General features: G+C 35.8%; 1 protein-coding gene across 2 annotated transcripts in view; it reads right to left on the bottom strand.

Moving 5' to 3' along the window:
- The window catches only part of LOC751836 (tetraspanin), a 31181-nt gene extending 11094 nt beyond the window's left edge, over positions 1 to 20087 (bottom strand). The window contains exons 1-3 of one of the 2 annotated variants that reach the window (XM_030988787.1): positions 19807 to 20087; positions 1015 to 1107; positions 236 to 433 (exon numbers count right to left, since the gene is read on the bottom strand). In XM_030988787.1, the coding sequence (XP_030844647.1) occupies positions 236 to 433; positions 1015 to 1086 (270 nt within the window). In that variant the 5' untranslated portion in view covers positions 1087 to 1107; positions 19807 to 20087. 2 annotated transcript variants of the gene reach the window in all.
- Between the last annotated feature and the right edge of the window lie 1852 nt (positions 20088 to 21939).

Genomic DNA, 21939 nt, shown 5'->3' with positions numbered 1-21939 from the left:
CCATATTTTGCCAACATGAGTATTTGATATCAAAATGTTCAGATTATTGTGGGCTTCCCAGGAAACACAAAGATTTAACTCCACCCAAAACCCCATTGAAGTCAATGGCTAGTGAAACATAGACTTAACTCCTTATGGCCCGAGTGCTCGGTGACACATAAACCACTTTTTCTCGAAATGGCCAAAATGGAGTTAGGTCTTTGTGTCACTGACCCCTCGAAAGGACATTACTTACGACCACGAGGAGGCACTTGGAGTTCATGCAGGCACCGCAGCATCCTAGAGCAGCCACGACGATGATGAAGGATCCTAGGGCAATGAGGAGGTAAGCACTGTTCTTGATGAGAGGGTTGTTAAGGATCTCGAGAATCTCGAGCTGGTAAGGCTGGACGATCACCCAGATGCCGGCGGCTAGGAGAGCGATACCGACCAGCTATAGAATGGAGATTATAAATATTATATTTTTGATCAATGAGACTCGATAAAATTGTTGAAGGTTGATGGAAAAAACTGTACTTGTTGTATGAAATCTTACTTATTATATTCCTTCTACTGTACTTACCCTCTAGCATGCAAAAAATCCTGAAAAAAATTCTCAAACCACAAAGATATTTATGGTTTTCTTTAAAGGCGTCACTGGTCCACACCAACAGTAAATTCTCCCAACCATTTTTGAATTTTCCCAACTGTTTTTCCATGAAAATAAGATATGACAGGCTTTTAAAATTCCTTCAACACTTTGTAATGATTTACATTTACCTAAAATGTTAATAAATTGTACTAATAAAGTCGGGAGAATTAAGGAATCGATCAGATCAGTTTTCCCAATTTATATCATTAATAATGGTCTGTTTTCACTCAAACTTTCAGATTATTTTTATTTGTAAATCTAGCATTGAAGTCACTCAATCAAAAATCAAAACATTTTCCACTCACTAAATCGATCATTCAATCGATCAATCAATCATTCAATCAATTATTCATTCAATCAATCAAGTAATCAAACATACTTACAAAGAAGAGGACATTGAAGACAATAAGAAGATACTTCGAGCACTTGGCACATCCTCCCAGTTCCATACCCATCTTGAATTATATTTTTTTGACCTACAAAAAGAAAAGAACACACGATAAATTAACAAAGTCAGCTGAATGAAACAACCAGGGGCGGCATTCTAAAAATCGACTTTATATTTTACCTAAAGGAGAACGATGTTTATTGTTAATGAAACTGGAATTGGGCGGAAAAACATTGGAAAAACTCTTATCATTGGTGCTTGAGCAGATGACTCTTAACCTCACGTGAACGCAATCAGCTTTGTGTGCAGACAATGACTTGCATTCATGTAGCTTTATTATGACTGTTATCATCGTTTTAGTAACATAAAAGATAATATCGTTTTCAGAGAAACACCCCCAGAGCGTTTAGTGTTTGGCAACTGCCTCTTTTCACCCCCACAATCATTTTCAAGCATCGCCGGGTTAGACGAGCTAATAGTAAAGACTCTTTCAGATGTTACGCGGCAGAACCTCGGCGGGAATATTTTTACTCTATTTTTTATGATGACATAAAGTGTAATACGCTTTACATTTTGTTGTGTCTTAATACAATTTTAACTTTAAAAAGAAAGTCTTCGATTTTTCAAATAGGGTTCTACAACCATAACCCATAAACAGGCTAGTTGTAAATAATTAAAAAAGTGCTTGAAATGTCAATTATTATATATCCCTCAAATTTTTTTTCCAAAGCTAGACTACCAGTGACATACATTATCAACCGACAATTATGAATATATAAAAATACATGATTTCTTATCAATACTCATCGATACAGAGACATTCAAAACATAAATAAGTGTGCATCTATATATTATAACCAAACTCACACATGTTATACCGAAATAGGCATGTCCCTATATTTGTATTTGAATCTGAAATGATACAACTCAACACTTGGACCCGTTTCACAAAGCCTTCTTTCAATGACAAATGACGAAAATATGTCACAAATCTGCTGATAGCCAATCAGGAGCAAGGATTTCACTAGCTTATAACACAAAACGGTCATTTTTCACTGATTTTGGCCCTTGTTAGCTGGTGGAGTAAAACGAGTAGGATATACTTCAATTCACTTCCATTCAAGTCGAATACGTTGCGATACCGCTAAACATACAAACCAAAAGAATTTCACAGCTCATTTGACTTATAACAAACACGATTAATTGAAAAGAATGATTGTGTACATAGTAAAGCGAAATGCAGCGATATGTTGTTGTTGTTTCTTGTTGTAATGGCAATCAGTAAAGAACTGACTATAATCACCAACGCCTTTCTTTTTAATACGAAACATTATAGGCCTATATCCCACATAAAAGTTCGACGTTGGGTATGATAAAGCCAATATTCCATGACCCTATTTATTATTATGAGGTTTAGAACAAGGCCAATATATAGGTGTGCCACCACTATTCACTACGATGTGTACTTTAATGACCATAATGATAGTAGATATGATTCAGGTACATATACTGTATACTAAAACATACATGCTTTACTCTTGCGAATATAAAATTACCAATCTACACATCAAGTGACGCTTACAAGCAAAGTAAATAATACTTTTATGACCATAATGCTGGAAGATTATGATTGAGGACTTACATGTCCATACTGTATACTAAAACATACATGCTATACTCTTGCGAATATAAAATTACCAATCTATAAATCGATACAAGTGACGCTAACAAGCAAAGTAAATATATACTGTCATCACATCTCATTACAAACTATCCACCTCCATTGCTGTTTGTATATAGCCATAAATAGTTTCATGGTCACACACCCATACGTACAGCGAGAGACAATTTATGCCAAAGTGCACTTTTCGTTTCGAAGGACATTCATATATGTACAACTGTTCATTGTCAGATATTCACGCCATGGTGTTTCGCACTAAACACGATACAAACATACACATTCGTAACAGAAAGAGATAACTCGAACATAATAGTTCAAGTCCAAATACATCGTTACATGGAAATTTGCGTATACTTACTACACGCTCCGTAAATAAACGCCACAGCAACACATACACGGCGGACAGAATGAACGCGCTAGTAGCAGATAGAAATTGGCGTCCGAATGGTGAAGCCACACAGTATAATGCACACTATGAGCAGATAGACGCGAGGGCGTTGTCTTGGGAAGCGATCGCCACAGAAGAGTTTGGGGCGGATACCGTATGCGGGGAGCGAGTAAGTTTCTCACTGAACATATACAAAAGGGACTTGGTGGTACAGTAGGCCTATTGGTAGAAAGAAATTACAAAGGGAAACCACTGTCGAGGGTTGATGATGACGTATGCTACTGGTGTTTTTTTAAACTTGTTTATGGCTGAGTAGTTTCAAGGCACAAACTAATACAGAAGTGGACTTGATAAGCGATATGGAATATACCACAGGAGATCTTCCAAAGGGTATATATTGTTGTAGGCTGTATAAATTTAAACGTGAAACAGTATATTTTCTCAGAACTTTATTGATCAAACTTAACTGATAATACATATGTTATGAAAAACGTACGAAACCATTGTTTCATATCGCCTAACATCACAAATGTTGGTAATAAAGAAACAATATCTATTTTCTCTTGAAATTCCATATATTTTACTCCCTCTCTCTCTCTCTCTCTCTCTTTCTCTATCTGTATATATATATATTTCTCTCTCTCTCTCTCTCTCTCTCTCTCTATTGCTATACTATATATACATGTATATAGTTCTCTCCTTTTCTCCCATCTCTCCAACTTACTTCCTATTTCCACTGTATATATCAAACTATCCCTTTCTCCCTTTTCTATGAAACCAAGGCTCCCCCCGATGAACTTTGTTTGGTTAGTTGTATCTGTTTTGAAGTACTACCTACGGCTCGCATACCGGGCCTATACAAATGGGTCTATTCTCTTCTAAAGTGAGGAATTCCTCTCTATTCATGACCTGAATCGGTTCACTTGTTAACCCCCAAAGAATAAAAACCGGACGTTCCTTTTATGGGTCAAGATTACGCCCTTTCTAAAAAAAATTTCTTCAAAGTAAAACAACGATTCGTTTCTTTTATGTTAGTTTAGAATAAAGTCTTAGGCCCTAATTCACAAAGGAGGTTTGTAGACAAACCTATGTTTATGTGCGTCATATGACGCGTTTCAGGCCAAGGTTTGTCTGAACATTTGTCTGTAACGCATCCGAAACGCGTCATATGACGCACGTAAACCTAGGTTTGTCGACAAACCTCCTTTGAGAATTCTGGCCTTAATGGTTAGAAATGTGACCTGAAAACGAGAGCTGCTCGTCAAATACTCTCAAATTCAAACACGGTAACAAATAGCTGGAGTGCTTGAACCAAACAGTCATGTTTAATGTGCGTGTAGTATACCCATTTTTGTGTGTGTGCAGTGCGTTAATTTCTCATTTAGTGTAACGATTCCTCAACCTTGTGGTACCATATATTAAAATCATAAACACATTTGTCCTATCTACTACATTATACATAATCAACGCTTCCAAAGCGCTCCCAGACAGTTTATTTCACAATTCTATTGATCGACAAGAACTCAACCTTATCTTTAAAAGAGGGTGGGTCGTTAAAAGGTTCATCGTCGAACTATATAGTCCCCCTAATCACCGATCTCTGTCAGCTATTCATACTTTTTTTATTTTTTATTTTTATTATAGTTGTACATTATGAAAACTTAGTTCGAAACAAAGTCGATTTGTTACTGCCATTTGCTAAGGCATTAATCCCAATTAACCAAGTCTCTCGGATAGGAATTAAACCATAGTTGCTTACCTACAGGCACAATATTGCTTTATTTCCAGTCATGTAAAAAAAAATCATCACCCAATCAATTATACTCTGCCTTAAAACTTTTGTTGCCAGTTTCCCTCATACGTGATATGTATTTGATTATTCATATTTCTGATATGTGATTGTGAATAAGTGCACGATTCTTAAGTATTTAACCTTGAGAAGGAATGTCAATTCAGTTTTGGGTCACACAGCATGAAAGGATATCATGGACGCACACACAGCATTCCCAATGGTGCAAAGTATTAGTAACGTTGGTTTAACAACAATGGAAACTATGATTCAGAAGCTTGTGCATGTAGCCTATTTTTAGAATACAGTAATGCATAGATAAACATGTATTCAACGTTTTTTTCTTCATCTCTTTAATATGTATTCAGAGTTTACTTAGATACTGTGAATAGAAAATTGACAAACACCATCACAGGTGGAGGTGGTGGGGGTGGGGGGGGGGGGGTGGGAGCAATCGACCTCCTCTTACAAACGCAAAGCGGCATATCACCCTCCCCCTCCCGAACCCGTCCCTCCTGAACCTGTTTTCAAATTTGATCTCATAAATACCTAGAAGATGCTTTAGGACAAAATTCCATATTTTGTTCTTTGGGCTCATGAGCTTCTGTTTTCTTGAAGATTTAACTGGAATTTAACTGGAATAAACTTGTTTCCTTGGGGAAAAAAAGGCATTCTTAACAAGAAATTTAAGTTACTTAAGTAGACCTATATTCTGACGGAATGATTGTGTTTGTTTTGATATGTTTCAATTACTGGAAACATAATATCGGCTGTTTGTTATTTAAACATGCTTGGGATGTTGTGGTTTTAGTACACGAAAAAATAAAACACTACATTTTAAAGGAAATATTGCATTATGTCCGGTTTTATGAACAGTCAAACATATTTGTCAACAAATACTGGCTTGTAAATAATATCATGGCAAAATAATTGTGTGGTTGTTTTGATATTTTTCAATTACCGGATACATGTTATTGGCTGGTTGATATTTTAACAAGAACAATATAACATTCGGACAAAACTCCATATTTTATGTTTTTTTTAGCTCATGAACTTCTGATAGATCTGGAGTATTTATTAAAGATCAACTTGAATACACTGGTTAACTTAAAGAGAAGATAACAAAAACAGTCATTTAGAACAAGCAATGATAGTTACTTAAGTAGACCTATATTCTGACAGAACAATTGTGTTTGTTTGATATATTTCAGTAACAGGATGCAGGCCATTGGCTTTTTGTTATTAAAATACTTGGGATATTGTCTTTATAGAACACGAGATTAGAAAAATAAAACATTACATTTCGCAGGAAATATTCCACTTTATCCGATGTTATGGTCTATAAAATTATGTCAACAAGTATTGTTGGCTTACGATGGCCTTTGAGTGCAAAATAACTTTCGAGTGTTTACTGAAGTAATATTATGTATCAACAAGGAAATACTTTTTGCTCAATAAACAGCACTGATTGACTAGTCACCATCGAAAGAAAATTAGTATAAATTAAATGATTTTTGAAAAATATTAAAGGTCATTCTATGAAATATGAAATTGAGCCCTATCATAAGTACAAAAATGTAAAGATGTCCCCCCAAGTCACGCGTATATATATATATATATATATACAAAAAAAAACATTCATGAAAGAACAAAAATGAAAATGAAACGTATAATACTGAATTACAAAAAGATCAAATCGCTTTTATGAATGTCTTTTTCTACAAAAAAGATTTACCATGCATACCAACAAAAAACATTATTAAGGGCAATCTGTAAAGCACTGATTCTGTGCCGTTTGAACCCGAAAACTAGTAAATATCCCTGAAAGAGAACGAAAAATTCCAGGATTTTTTTATTTTAGGGAGAAAATATACTGTACAACCAATCATCTCCGTAGCAGGATATCGTCTGAAGGACCACTCTATAGAATATTAGCCTGCCGAAATGGTGTTTAATTAGTGAGGATCGGTGGAAAATTCCATCGTTGCACTACGCTCGACATTATAATAACCCTGGAAAACTCGTAAGAGCGTAATGAATGAATTTTCTATCTATTATTTTTAAATATCAATGACAACGAAAGCACTAATGACTTTTAGAAGTGATTGCTGAATGTCTATTTATGTGTCATGCATGATTATTCAGACATTGCTTTAATCGAATAATAAGTGATTTTATATAGATGCCCATTTTGTAAATTGAAGAGTCTCAGCTTTTGAGCTGCATCTATGACATGTTTTATATCTTTTTACCAAAAAAAGAAGAAAACAAAAATCAGAACGGGGAGAGAGATATTGAGAAAGAGACCAGTGAACAGGCAACGAGAAAGAGAGAGAGAGAGAGAGGGGGGGAATGAGAGAGATAGAGAGAAAGATAAATAGAGAAAGAGAGTGGGAGGGAATGAGAGCGAGAGAGAAATAGAGAATCAGAGAGGGAGAGAATTAAAGAAAAGGAGAAAGAGAGAGAGGGAGAATGAAAGCGAGAGAGAAATAGAGAAACAGAGAGGGAGAGAATGAGAGAAAAAGAGAAACAGAAAGAGAGACAGAGAATAAGAGCAAAAGAGAAATAGAGAAAGAGAGAGAGAGTGTGTGTGGGAGGAAGAAGGGTTTGAAAGAGAAAGGGAGATGAAGACTTAGATAAAGAAAATGAAGAGATATAACTGACAAAAAGACGACAACAACGAAAAAAACAGAAAGGAGGTGATCTGAGATTACATGATACGTGTTATGAGCAAAAATGCATTTCTCAAGTCAGAAAGTCACGTTGCTTATTATCACACTTGTTGCTATGTCGGGCACTCTCCTGACTAGCTAAGATCGGCCGCACATAACGCATACGATGTGAATACAATATGTAAATGTTGTTACAGCAATGTATATGTTGGGAGCTCAGTTATGAGGTTCTGAAGTAGAATGCAATCCTAGCTGTTACAGTATTAGCTAAGGGGAGCTAAAGTAAACGCAAAATGACACTCGGTAAACAGCAATGAAGCTGAACTTTCGGCTCATAATTTATTCTGCTTATATGTTTCGCGCGTATTGTATATTGGTATTCCTTTAAATTAGTGAAAGTGGATGATACTGGATGCGCTGGTATAGAGCAAGTGATGGCGTTTTAGTGATCATTACCGGACGTGGGTTAAGTATGTGTACAGCAGTTTATTAATTATTCATCATTTTGATGCATGGATAACCATTCACGTAATTTTCATAAACACTTTGTTAATTGAAATCTACAAGGCGTGTTGGGTACTACCTCTTTTGTTGTTAGTGTTTAAAAAAAATAATATTGTGATATTGAGTTTCATGTAATATTGTTTAAAAATGCCCAATATTAGGGCAGTTGAGAAGTCATCCCTCTCCGGGGAAATTGTGTTTCCTATAATATTCTTCCACACTAACAAAACAAATAATGAGAAAGCTACCCCGCCCCATTTTTCATCTTTGCCTCAGAACTCTACCTACATGTAGTACGCAATACGTATCAGCGAGTTTGATTTGCGAGGCAATGTTATGCGCTGCTAAGTGCAGGTGCGGTTTATTTTGTTACCAACATAATAGGAGTAGCCTGTCTCTTGGTTGGTTGTACTAGTAACAGACACAATAGACATACACATTGACTGCATAACTGCCCTCAAGCGTATACATCAAGCGTGCAAAGAGATCCTAATGCATAGTACTGTGCGGTATTGTATGAATTGTGAATTGATAATGATAAAGTACACTGTACTTTGACGCAAACAACAGTTACCAGTGATTTTCTATTGTTACCGATGGCGGCTTGGTACAAAGACCTTCTTAGTAGTTAACAAAAACGTTGGCATTGAATTCAATAATTTGTATCGCGTATATGGTATTGCATTGCATGTGAAGCAAATCAATAGTTCATCCAAAAAATAATGTACAGCTTAAAGATACTATGTCCCTTTTGCAGCCAGCATCGAAGTCTGTAGAACTTTCAGTGCAGGAATTACGAATACGTCGTCCTATCTGTGAAATTTAAACGTTAGCAGTGTCCCAGTATTCAAATTATTCAAGGAAATCCGTTTACCTTGTAGACTTCACTGTCAGGCACTATTGAGTGACTGACCGACATCTGTTTTTCTTTGGTAATAACAATACAAAAATTAGCTGTAACAAGTACGTGAGCAATTTTGTCTACATCAATAACCCATTACTTGTAACGGCCAAAATTAAACTGATTGAATCTTTGCGCAGCACGAAACGTACGACAATTCGGTGAAAGGGTCTGAAAATCAGACTATTACTTAGGTGATTGCAATAATTTTCTAATGGTCGTTATTTTCCCACTAAAAGCCATTTCCAAGCCCTTTCGTTTTGAGGGAAGTTCTAAATTAGTATTGTCTTTCAAATTCCGTTGGAATTTAACCTTTTATTTTTTTATTTTTCTGGCCTGCAAATGAGAAATAGTACCTTTAATGATTGCATATGGCACGATGATAATGGAATCAAATTATGTTCCAGGTGAAATTCAATAACGGCTTGGTGTAGATCAAGACCTTTATAGTGATTGAATGTAATATCAGAGAGTGAATTTCATGATTTGTTGTCTGATATTTGCAAAATACTTAAACATGTATGCGCATATCATTTTACGTCATGAGACACAGTGATTTCGTTATAATGTCAATCTACATTCGCGATGTTGCAACCAGGGGAGGTAAATTGGTACCTGGTAGGAATTAATTCATTCTAATGTCTGAGTGCGTTAACCATGGTAATGGCAGCCATGCTATTACAGCCGTTGTAATGATAATGAAGCCCCATGAGTGGCATTTTCCAGTAATGAGCGCTTTACAAATTTCCACCATCATCATCATCATCATCATCATTATTGTTATTATCTGTATTATTATCATTACTATTATCTTTATTATTATTATTACTATTATCTTTATCATTAGTATTATCTTTATTATTATTATTATTATCACTATATATCATTTTACAAAAAATATTATCATTATTATCTTTATCATTAATTTAATTCTTCTCTTTATTATTATTACTCGAATTATTACTATTATTATTCGTTGTATTATCATTATTATTATTATCATTATCTTTATCATAATTATAATTATCAAACGGTATTAACTGATAGTCATAATTACGGGTCGTGTACTATTAACCTAAGCTGAATAGCATTTATGAAACAAAGCTACTGCACAATTTAATGGTTGCAGCATGGAGCTATAAGCTCCATGGTTTCAGGCAGGTAGTCATAATATTGGATTTCAAGCTGATTGTTCCATGATTAAAATTGACCATTAAAATAATGACAGCATCATAAATGTAGCATGGCGCAACAGACAAAGAGAGGAAGAGAGAGAGAGAGAGAGAGGAAGAGAGAGAGAGAGAAAGAGAGACAAAAGTGAGAGACAGGGTGTCAGATAGAAAGAGAGAGATACAGAAAGACAGACAGAGGAAGAGACGGAGAGAGCGAGAGAATGAGAGAGAGAGAGAGAGAGAGAGATAGAAAGAGGGAGAGACAGAGACAGACAGAGGAAGAGACAGAGAGGGGAAGAGAATGTGTGTGTGAGAGAGAAAGAGAAAGAGAAAGAGAGAGAGAGAGAGAGAGAGAGAGACTGTTCCAAATAATTGATTATAATTATGAGAGAGTGATAGGTATTTACCGGTTTCCACCAACATTAAATTAATATTGTGTTTGGTTGAAGGCTGTGAGCCATTGTTATGCCAAGCCTGCTATAAATAGAAAGTGTTTTCCGTGCCCGGATAGTAGCTCAGTGCGTGTTTCATCCATTAAAGGGTCATCTAATCTTTACAGCAAACTACTCGTAAAGAAAGCAGAACAATCTGAAACGTAGACCGGTCAAAGTTTGCACGAAATCGGATAAAAAATGAAAAAGTTAGGCATTTAAAAAAGTTGTATTAAATCACTATAATAATGTAGGGGCACTCTAAATTGGCTGAATTGTAGTGTCGTTGTGACGAAGTGCCGAACAACTTTCCCATTTGCTCCAAAACACAAGTTCCTTTTCTTAAATGTCAATATTTAAATATGTATGACTCAGGGTGGTTTTTTCTTTTAAGAGGAATGGTAGTGACGATAATGCTACCCTCAATGTATTTTGATACTTGCCCCAAAGTAATAAGGCGCTCAGGTAAAAAAAAAAAAAAATATCATATTTACATGTATGTACACGATTAACGGGAAAGTCGTCCATGAATATGTCACAACCATGTGACCAACGAGCCAATTTGGAATTCGCATAGATTCAGTGATCTCATATTTCAAACACTTTCAACCTTCTTATTATTGGTCAAATTCACTTCAAACTTTCGCCATTCTGTTTCTCTTATTTTGTGATTGTAAAGTATACAAATGAACTTTCTTTTGAACGAGGGGTGGATTGCCCTTTAAATCCTACCCCTCAAGGTTCCTGCTTTTCTATACAGCATGTGAAGCCTATCAAATTAAAAAAAATCTGTAGCTCGACAAAGCAATGTCGGCAAGTTAAGCACATTTCAGGGACGTCTATGGAAGGAGGGGCGGATCCAGACATTTTGTACATGAGGGGTCGAGTATACAAGTCTTTCGTCTTCTTTGCCTGGTCACGTGTACGCTCTCAACCAATCATTTGATTAAGATCCACGTCATCATCTTATAAATGGTAATACATGTACATATGCTTTCAAAAGGAAAACTAAGAAATCGCTTTGAGTAAAGACATTTGTGAATGAGCTATACGTGAATCTGTACTTGGGCGCGGTGATGACGTAACAATATGCATTGTCATTCTTCACGCGCCGGTTGGGTGAAAGCGATTGTTACGTAAGACAGATTAGATCAGCGATGGCTTCATCTGGTACTTACTTATGCATATCAATGGAGATTACACTCCCTTAGTTACGAAGAACAAATGTTGACACATGACAACCGGTGTCTATAATTATGTTCAACCAAATGCCAACGCACATTATCACAGATAAATAACGACGATAAATAAAGTTGTGATACAATTTTCTTGCCTTTCTTCATGAAAATATGATTGAAACTAGGTAAAACAAAGTTAACAAGGGCGACTTTAAGGAAATTACAAGTAAGTCTTTACATGTATATGACAATAATACCACTTAAATTAAAGAAAGGGTAGGGATTTTCTACATGGCTTCACACATTGAAAACTATTTTTAAGATACTGTAACTACGGCTTGCGTCTCTGAAAAATGCGTGTCGGAATAAGACCAAAGAAAATGTAAAGCAACTGGAGAAGAGATTAAAATTTAGGGCGAAGAGTATTTATATCTATATGAATTAAATCTAATGTAAGTGCAATTTCCTTCAGATTTGGTTTTAGTCTTTGCTTTAAAAATAATAAAATTCTAGCGTACCGCAAGGTTATATATTATGACCGAATGGATTTATTCCACGTAATACACAATACCTTGTTAATTTTCAAAGGTATCATATTTTTGACCGGAGGGGGGGGGGGGGGGGAGGGGGGGGAAGTGACAGTGCAGGGGGGGGGGGTGCATGTTCCCATGAATCTGACGCTAATAATAATCATATCAAACAGAAATGTTTGCAGGAAACATCGAAAATAATATCACAGTCACACTAACGAGAGCGACATCAGATCAAACATGATATTACATTACCAAATATTATTTTCACATTACCAATTACCAATATATTACATTACCAAATATTATTATTACATAACCTATTACATGAACAAAGAAATTGCCCAGATATTACATTACCAAATATTAGTATTACATTACCAATATATTACATTACCAAATATTATCATTACATTACCTATTACCAATATATTACCAAGATATTACATTACCAAATATTATCATTACATACCTATTACCAATATATTACCAAGATATTACATTACCAAATATTATCATTACATTACCTATTACCAATATATTACCAAGATATTACATTACCAAATATTATCATTACATACCTATTACCAATATATTACCAAGATATTACATTACCAAATATTATCATTACATTACCTATTACCAATATATTACCAAGATATTACATTACCAAATATTATCATTACATACCTATTACCAATATATTACCAAGATATTACATTACCAAATATTATCATTACATACCTATTACCAATATATTACCAAGATATTACATTACCAAATATTATCATTACATTACCTATTACCAATATATTACCAAGATATTACATTACCAAATATTATCATTACATACCTATTACCAATATATTACCAAGATATTACATTACCAAATATTATCATTACATTACCTATTACCAATATATTACCAAGATATTACATTACCAAATATTATCATTACATACCTATTACCAATATATTACCAAGATATTACATTACCAAATATTATCATTACATACCTATTACCAATATATTACCAAGATATTACATTACCAAATATTATCATTACATTACCTATTACCAATATATTACCAAGATATTACATTACCAAATATTATCATTACATACCTATTACCAATATATTACCAAGATATTACATTACCAAATATTATCATTACATTACCTATTACCAATATATTACCAAGATATTACATTACCAAATATTATCATTACATACCTATTACCAATATATTACCAAGATATTACATTACCAAATATTATCATTACATTACCTATTACCAATATATTACCAAGATATTACATTACCAAATATTATCATTACATACCTATTACCAATATATTACCAAGATATTACATTACCAAATATTATCATTACATACCTATTACCAATATATTACCAAGATATTACATTACCAAATATTATCATTACATTACCTATTACCAATATATTACCAAGATATTACATTACCAAATATTATCATTACATACCTATTACCAATATATTACCAAGATATTACATTACCAAATATTATCATTACATACCTATTACCAATATATTACCAAGATATTACATTACCAAATATTATCATTACATACCTACATGTATTACCAATATATTACAAAGATATTACATTACCAAATATCATTATTACATTACCGATTACCAAGATATTACCAAGATATTTCGTTACCGAATATCATTATCACATTACCTATTCAATGTAAAAAGATATTACCAAGATATGACACTACCAAATATTTTTTTTACATTACCTATTACCGAGATATTACATTACCAAATATTATTATTACGTTAACTATTACCGAGATATTACATTACCAAATAGTATTATTACTTTACCGATAACGAAGATCTAACAAAGATATTACATTACCAAATCCAAAAGCTTGTTATTTTTTATGTAATACAATAAATTAATGTTTGAGAAAGGAGAGTAATACACCCCCACCCCCAAAAAAATATATATATACATATATATATATATATATATATATACAAAAAGTACCACGTTCATGGCAAAGGAGGTGTCTTGGTCTTAGAGGTGTCGTGGTTTAGTGGATACGTCACCGGACTGTGCCCATGGTTCGCGGTTCACGTCCCGCCGCAGCACTTGTCCGTTGGCAAGACATTAATCTACATTCGTAACTCTCCATCCAGGTGATAAAAAGGTACCTGGTAGGATGCATACGTTAATGTTGTGGGATTGAGTGCGCGTATTAATAAAATTAATGGCGCCTGGTCGGAACACTCCCTAGGGAACGGTGTCTCTGCACTATCATGTGTGTATTAGGAATGAAATAAAATGACCGACCGGGGTAATAGTAATTACATTGTAAATCGCTTAGAAAATATTAAACGATATACAAAAGTGAATATCATTAAAAAGAATTGGTCGGTTTTGAGTCAACATTAGCGTTGTTTGGCACTGTGACTGAGTTGCTAAGCGGGTATATAACAACGTTTTTCAAAAGGTGTTTTTACCCTACCGCCATATTTTCATCATCGGCGTCTGTCACTTGAGCTCTGCTGTGATGGATAACCAGATAAATCACACTGCAAACGACATCAAGTGATGGTTAAGTACAGAACGAAAACCGCGGTAAACGAAGGAAGACAAAAATGGGCGCAGTTTTTGCCAAAGGTAATTATGTACTCTTTTTAAGGCACAAAAATTAGCTACCCGGTATACGCAATGAAAGAACAATAACAGAACAATACAACAACAATAAGATAAAAGCTCTACCTGTAGCGAAGCATTATTGAATTTGAATTTTCCCTCCTAATCTCCATTTAGAGGAGGGGGAGAGAGAGAGAGAGGGAGAGAGAGAGAGAGAGAGAAGAGGTTTGATGACCTGAACAATATATTGATATTGAGTGTTTGTCACTCTAATAAATGCGGGAAACATCACCGCACTGTATACAACACATTCCAGCCTTTCAGATTTCCTGTACATTTCAATAACGCGCATAATATTATTCATGTAATCTTTTTAGTGCCGTACCGTTTTTCACATTCACGACAAAAGAATAAAAACCTTGCATATTAAATTGGACAAACAATCAAAATTTGATTTAATCCTTCGGAAGCAGTGGGACGGGCACCTTTCGATATTGATTGCCTAGTGGTGTTTTCATTAACTGAGGATCGGACTATTATTCCGCGACGCCCGGGAGAGATTATTAGAATATGAAATAATACCTTCCGAAAACATGGCGATATCACTTTCGCTTGCTGGAAGGTTGTATCCACCAATGACGGAGTGAGTGTAAACCCCTCCCTTCTTTACTTGAATGTAAACAGGGAGGAGAGGGAGAGGGGGGGGGGGGGGTTCGAGGAATCAAATATAATATTCGAGAGCAAGTCATGCACAAGACAACCAAAATAAAATATATATTTTGAAATTTTTCATGAATAACAGAGCGAACTGCAAAAGCATCATCGTCTTTATGACTCCTTTGAAATACGAACTATAAATGGACCTTATACTGTTTCGAATGGCATTTAGGTCTCATTATCTGGGCACGCGCATTTTATAAAACTCATTGCAGACTCAAATTGCAACAAAAAAGGTAATACAACATGGCATGAAAATGGCATTCAAATTAGATTAACTCAAATTACTATGAACAAAATATAGCGCATATCCTCCTTTCATGCCTACCCCCCCCCCCCCCCCCCCCCCCCCACCCGAGCTACGCTGCTGGTACCAGTTGATGTCTATTTGAAAAGCGTCACTACTTGGGTTGCGGTTCGAGGGCAGCATCCTCTATATAGCTCCTATGAAATCCGAACTATATAACGACCTTAATCACTGTATCCAATGGCATTGAGTCTCATATTTGGGTACGCATATTGTAAAAATATTTTATTACAGACTCGAATTGCAACAAAAAAGGGTAATACAACATCGCTTGAAAATGGCATTCAAATTAGATAAACTCAAATTCCTATGAAAACGTCTAGCTTGGGGTGCGGTTCGAAAGCATGCATCATCCTCTTTCTATAGCTCCTTTGAAATGCGAACTTTAACGACCTCAATAATGTATCCAATGACTTTGAATATTATATTGAGGTACTCACGTGGTTAAAGTATTTTATTACAGACTCAAATTGAAACAGAAAAAGTTGATACAACATCGCACGCACAGGAATTTCTATCACAAAATAATGAACGGCATGATTTACGGATTATCAATGAATCATGTATAAGACAACGGTATATGCACACTAAAAAACACTATCTTTAACCATTCATGCCAACATTGAAGTAGACGTGCTGTATTCGTACATTTTGGAGCATGGTTCGTTAATAGTCTTAAAGGTAAAGACCAGTATTGGAAACGCCCCAATTTCAAAAAATGAAACGGAAGCTCTCATTACCAATCATGTGAAAGAATATGTTTTGACTAATACATGATGATAAAAAATTTGCCGGGAAACCGCCTACTAATTCATATGTTTGGTAAATTTGTTTCTCTCATGGTCTGTGAGAGATATAGGGTAGTCCCATATACATCTTTCTGTGTATAGTGCTTGTAACTTTACGAAGACTGGGCCAAATTTCTTATCATTTTGATGATTCCAGAACCTTGCAGATGCTAGATGCTAGATGATCAACCTTTTCTGATCGATTCCACAACGTTTCTTTCACAATGCAATCGCATGACCATAACTGGTCTTTACCTTTAACTTTGAAGTCATTTACAAAATTAATGTTAATAGAGATACCGTTTTGTGGGCTAACTTCGAATTGTCGGGTGATCGCGTTACCCGACCTTTTGTGAAATATGCCACTTTATTCACGGAATATCCGGGGTAATGTTTGTGAAAAAAAAAACTATCATATACAAATGGACTGGGCCGATTAATTTACCCGACACTTCGTGGAAACCCTGCGGCAAATCTACGAAAGGTCGCGTCATCTTCCGCTTTCGTTTCACAAAACGCTAGCACCCGACCGGACGCGATGGCTAGATGATTCGAAGTAAGCCGTTGTAGTTATAGTCTAAAATAACGTTTGTTGGCAGGGGCGGGCCAAGGCTTTCCGATCGAAGGGGGGGGGGGGGGGTAACGCCCCCAAGAAACAGACAAACCTAAATCCCCTTTTCCGGATGTAGATAACTATGTCACATTTAAATGGGTATAGTTTGGGCGCTTTCCAGTTGTGCTCCCTCATTATGTAGAACTGAAGCGAAACATTACAAAGCACAAAGTCGATTGAAACAAATCAAATAATGATGCATTCCAATTTCATTTTCCCCTTAATTTTGTAATACTGAACGTGAAATCACCACATAACAATGTACAAGAAAATAGATAGCGACACATTCAATAACAAAAAAGGGGGAAAAAAGAGAGAAATATGTCTTTCTTTTGTGTATTTGTGTCTGTGTTTTTGCGAATGTTGAATTAGAAAATATTTCAAAAATACCGTCTAGGCAATCAGCGCTCACCCCAGGCCTTCCCATTAAAATGATAGAAAGAGAGATGGAAGAGAGAGGAAGAGAGAGAGAGAGAGAGAGAGAGAGAGAGAGAGAGAGAGAGAGAGAGAGAGAAATGGAAGTTGGAAAGAGTGACAAAGAAGAAGAAAGAGAGAGAGAGAATTAACGACACCACATATTTAATCGAGTGAGACAGCCATGTTAAAAAGCACAATGCCATTTCAAAACCCGGTTAACTCACACTCTTCAATACTGTCGAAAGCTCAATATCAATTGAAATAACATTATTTTAACTAAATATTGACACGAATTTCTTGAGGGCATCGCTTAATGATAGCAATCGATCATATTATTTTGTTTGTCGAAAGGAGAAGACAGGTGTGATAGAGAAGATGAACACGACATTAGTATTACATTAACTTATATTACTATGATGACATGGCACGTACCCCCTTTCATGACGCCCCCTCCTCTCTTGGAGCTTCGCCACTTGTACCAGTCGATGCCATCAAACGGTCACGTGACCTAGGGTGCGGTTTCAAAGATTTCTATGAAAATGACGCCCATGAAAGACAGGAGCAAGTTCACGTAATACTTATTTTTAACCGGGAGGTCACACAAAAAGAAAAGTAATTGTTTGAACAAAATTTGTTCACTGTGCCCACATCCTTCTGGAAATTTTTTATTGAATGCAATTCTCAGGCAAACGCCATAAAATGTGTGTACTTTTGTGCTTGGTACGCAATATGACTAAGTGTGTATACAGCACCTACTGCGTCACTTTGGGGGTAATCTTTTTGGTGCCCCTGTTTATTTTTGACCTGTAAAACTATATGAACGACGTATACAATAATCGTTAGTATTCAGAATATCAATGTATTATGCGAAAGGGAAACGGGATCAGGTGTCATTTATGAGTCGAAACCAAAGGTCGTACTGTAACTATAAATATAGATATTTATATGATAATGCGAAAGTAAATGAGAGAATATGGTTGCTTAGCTTAAATCAAAGTTCCCCATTGCTGTCCTCCCCCCTTTTAACATTTTGGTTTACGAAGGTTTAAAAATGATCTACGCCGGGAATCGAACTCGGGTCACTGCAAAGACGATTGTTGCTGTTGATTTTTATGGCGTTTTCCATCATCGTTGGATGATTTTCGCCTAAGAGACTAGAATGAGTTGACAAAGCTGTTTAATAGTTTATTTCCTTACACACATATACGTACACGCACACATACACACACGCTCATTCATTCATATATTATGTGCGTATGTTATATATACGACCAACAATCTGTTTATGATAAAGTTCAATATGGCTAAAGCTATATGATATTTTTTGTATGCTCGGTTAAATTATGTGAGTGAGCGTGTTTGTATATGTGTGTGTGTGTTTGAGAGAGAGAGAGAGAGAGAGAGAGAGAGAGAGAGAGAGAGAAGAGAGAGAGAGAGGGGAAAGTAAATCAAATAGGTTTGTGCCTGAATATGTTTAGGTTACACGAATAAAAGTTGGAATAAAAATACCACACAAACGACCTTCCCCCTCTCTTTCCCCTGGCGTGTCGGTCATAATCAAAAGGCTTTACATATTTTGCCTATTACACTGTATATAAAAGTGGGTTTCACTCCTGATTATTGTATAGCAAGTATACAGTCATCGACTATAAATATACCTGACTGAAACCAAAAACAAAGTAACCAAAGCACTCCACTCTTTTTTCAATTCAAACACACTCTCAGACGAAACGTTACTATTTACATCGTAAACATATTCTATTTCTTCCTTTACAATACAATTGTACAGTGCTTTATGTACACTAGTCGCAGACGAAAACTCTCGCTGACGAAAATGGCTTGCATCCAAATGTCGATGCGAGCAAAAATGCATAAAATGCACATTATACGCCAGCCTCTGAATATGAGGATAGTGCTAGTATTAAGAGGTGCATAGCGTTGCTAAGAAGGGCTCAACTTGCAGTGTATGATAGAGAAGAAGAAAAAAATAAAACTGATGCAAATTTAAATCTTTTCAAATCAACATCAACAGTGTTTCTTACCTAATTTCCAGCTGAAAAATATCCGAAATGAAACGAAAGCTCGTCTATCTCTAGTCGCCGATGAAAGGATTTCAAAGTGGCCGTTCGTATACTACTGCGACGACGAGCCGTATAGAGAAGTATACTATTGACAAGTATATCGCGTAGTATAGTGGGTAGGAGATGAATTACAAAAAGGGACAAAATGCATATACGGAACAAAAAGGTGTCGACAGACAATCAATTGAATAAAAGATCCGATATGCGTGCTCGACGATGCATGAATGAAGTACTAATCGAATTCGCTGCGCGCGGTTGGTGTAGAAGGTTGGGTCAATGGTGTTTGTTTTGAGGGAGTATGCAAGCGAAATGAGTTCATGGCTATTATTGGAATGATATAGTGGCGCTTTGTATTTCAGGGGATCGATAGTGCGACTGCATGCATTGCCGGAATAAAAATGGCGGATATGGAGGGGAAAGGGTGGGGGGGGGGGGATTGGCCCGTGCTCCGGCTTAAAATTTTATGTGCCCCAATAATGGCCTCTATGTAATTTAGAAGTTACACAAAATGGAAATGTAAAACGCCATTTTTATTCTTGGTTTGTTTGTCGGAGATTTGTTGGTATCGTGCCCCACCCTCTTTTCAAAATCCCCGATCCGCCCCTGTGCCGGAGGGGAGTCTATTGTTCGCTTCTCAGAAGGAGATGAACGGAGAAACATTATAATGAATATCACGATATTAGTGGAGGTGCGGAGTAAAAGACGCGGAGGGAAAAAAAGTGAGTGGCAAGGTTAAGGGGGGGGGGGGGGAGGGGGTAAATATGAACCGAATGATCGATAATTGATCGTCAGGTTCATATTAGGAGCAAGAGATAGAGTTGAAAGAGTAACTTTTACCCTTTTGTTGTATTTTCATCTTTATTTTTTTCTTCAAATAGCAAAGAATGAAGTGAAATGCAGATATCAAATTCGAGCGCATCACCAAATAATAGGGTGTCTGATCGCGCACCACGTTTTGTGTGCTAAAACCCTTCCCACTGACATTACACACAGCTATAGAGTCTATGTGCATTGCAAAATAGGTCAAGTTTTTAAAAATAAATTTAGATTCAAACCTTAATCTGTTGTGATCCTAAAGGTGATACTCAATAAATGAGGTGTCATATGAAAGGGCAGATTAATTCCCATATTTCCAAAGGGGGGTCATTTCAAATTTCTAAAAATATCTTGGTCAAAACAGCGATTTAAATGCGTTTCCATGGCAACTCGGGAGATTTCCAACTTTTGAGAATCGACCCCCGAGGGATAATTGGTTCAAGTCGTAAGGAATACGTTGATGTTCTTTTTTTCTTCTCGCTAGCCCCAAGGGATCACGTAGGATTTAAGTTTGAAAATACCATTCACCCACTTTTTGCATAGACCCTATAGCCTAATGCATTAAAATGCAGCTGTTGAGCAAAAAATGATAACTCGGCGTGAACCACTTTTTTGTCCATTCTGACCAAAATGCTATGAATATTGCAGAGTTTTTGAGGGGCTGTATCTTTTGATAGAAACATCGGTGAGTCTTGAAATTTGAAATGTATTATTCTGATTACATTTTTTATTCAAATATCCAACTAAAATGGTGAAAAACGATCCCAAATTGAAAATTGAAAAATCGTTCAGACACCCTACTAATAAAGTTCCACTTTTATCACTATTATTACATCTATTTTTTCGGGGGGGGGGGGGGGGGTAGTTATGAAATCGATTCAATGGAAAATATGGAATAGAATATTACTATAGAATCTAGGCCTAATATAAATAATTCTGAGGAATATTCTCTATTCCAAAGTTTTGTTCTACGAGCGTCTACAAAGAGCACAACGTACCCCAAAACATAAAAATACTTTCGGATGCAAAAGCTCACATTTCTTTTATAATAAAACGCGATATTTTGCTTGAAACTTCAAAATTTATCTACCATTGTCATATGGTTAAATGTTTACAGCTTTGAACTGTCCAAATACATATACAGTCAAACCTGTCTATAGCGACCTCCTAAGGGAAACGCAAAAAGTGGTCTTTGTAGACAGGTGGTCTTTATAGACAGGTTCCTTTAATACATGTTTTAATGAGAAACCATTTTCAAGGGAAACAAAAAATGTGGTC

The sequence above is a fragment of the Strongylocentrotus purpuratus genome, unplaced genomic scaffold (genome assembly GCF_000002235.5).
Source record: "Strongylocentrotus purpuratus isolate Spur 01 unplaced genomic scaffold, Spur_5.0 spur5_scaffold_18, whole genome shotgun sequence".
NCBI lineage: Eukaryota > Metazoa > Echinodermata > Echinoidea > Camarodonta > Strongylocentrotidae > Strongylocentrotus > Strongylocentrotus purpuratus.
Note: the sequence above shows the minus strand (reverse complement) of the source record. Positions and strands in the feature narration are given on the sequence as shown.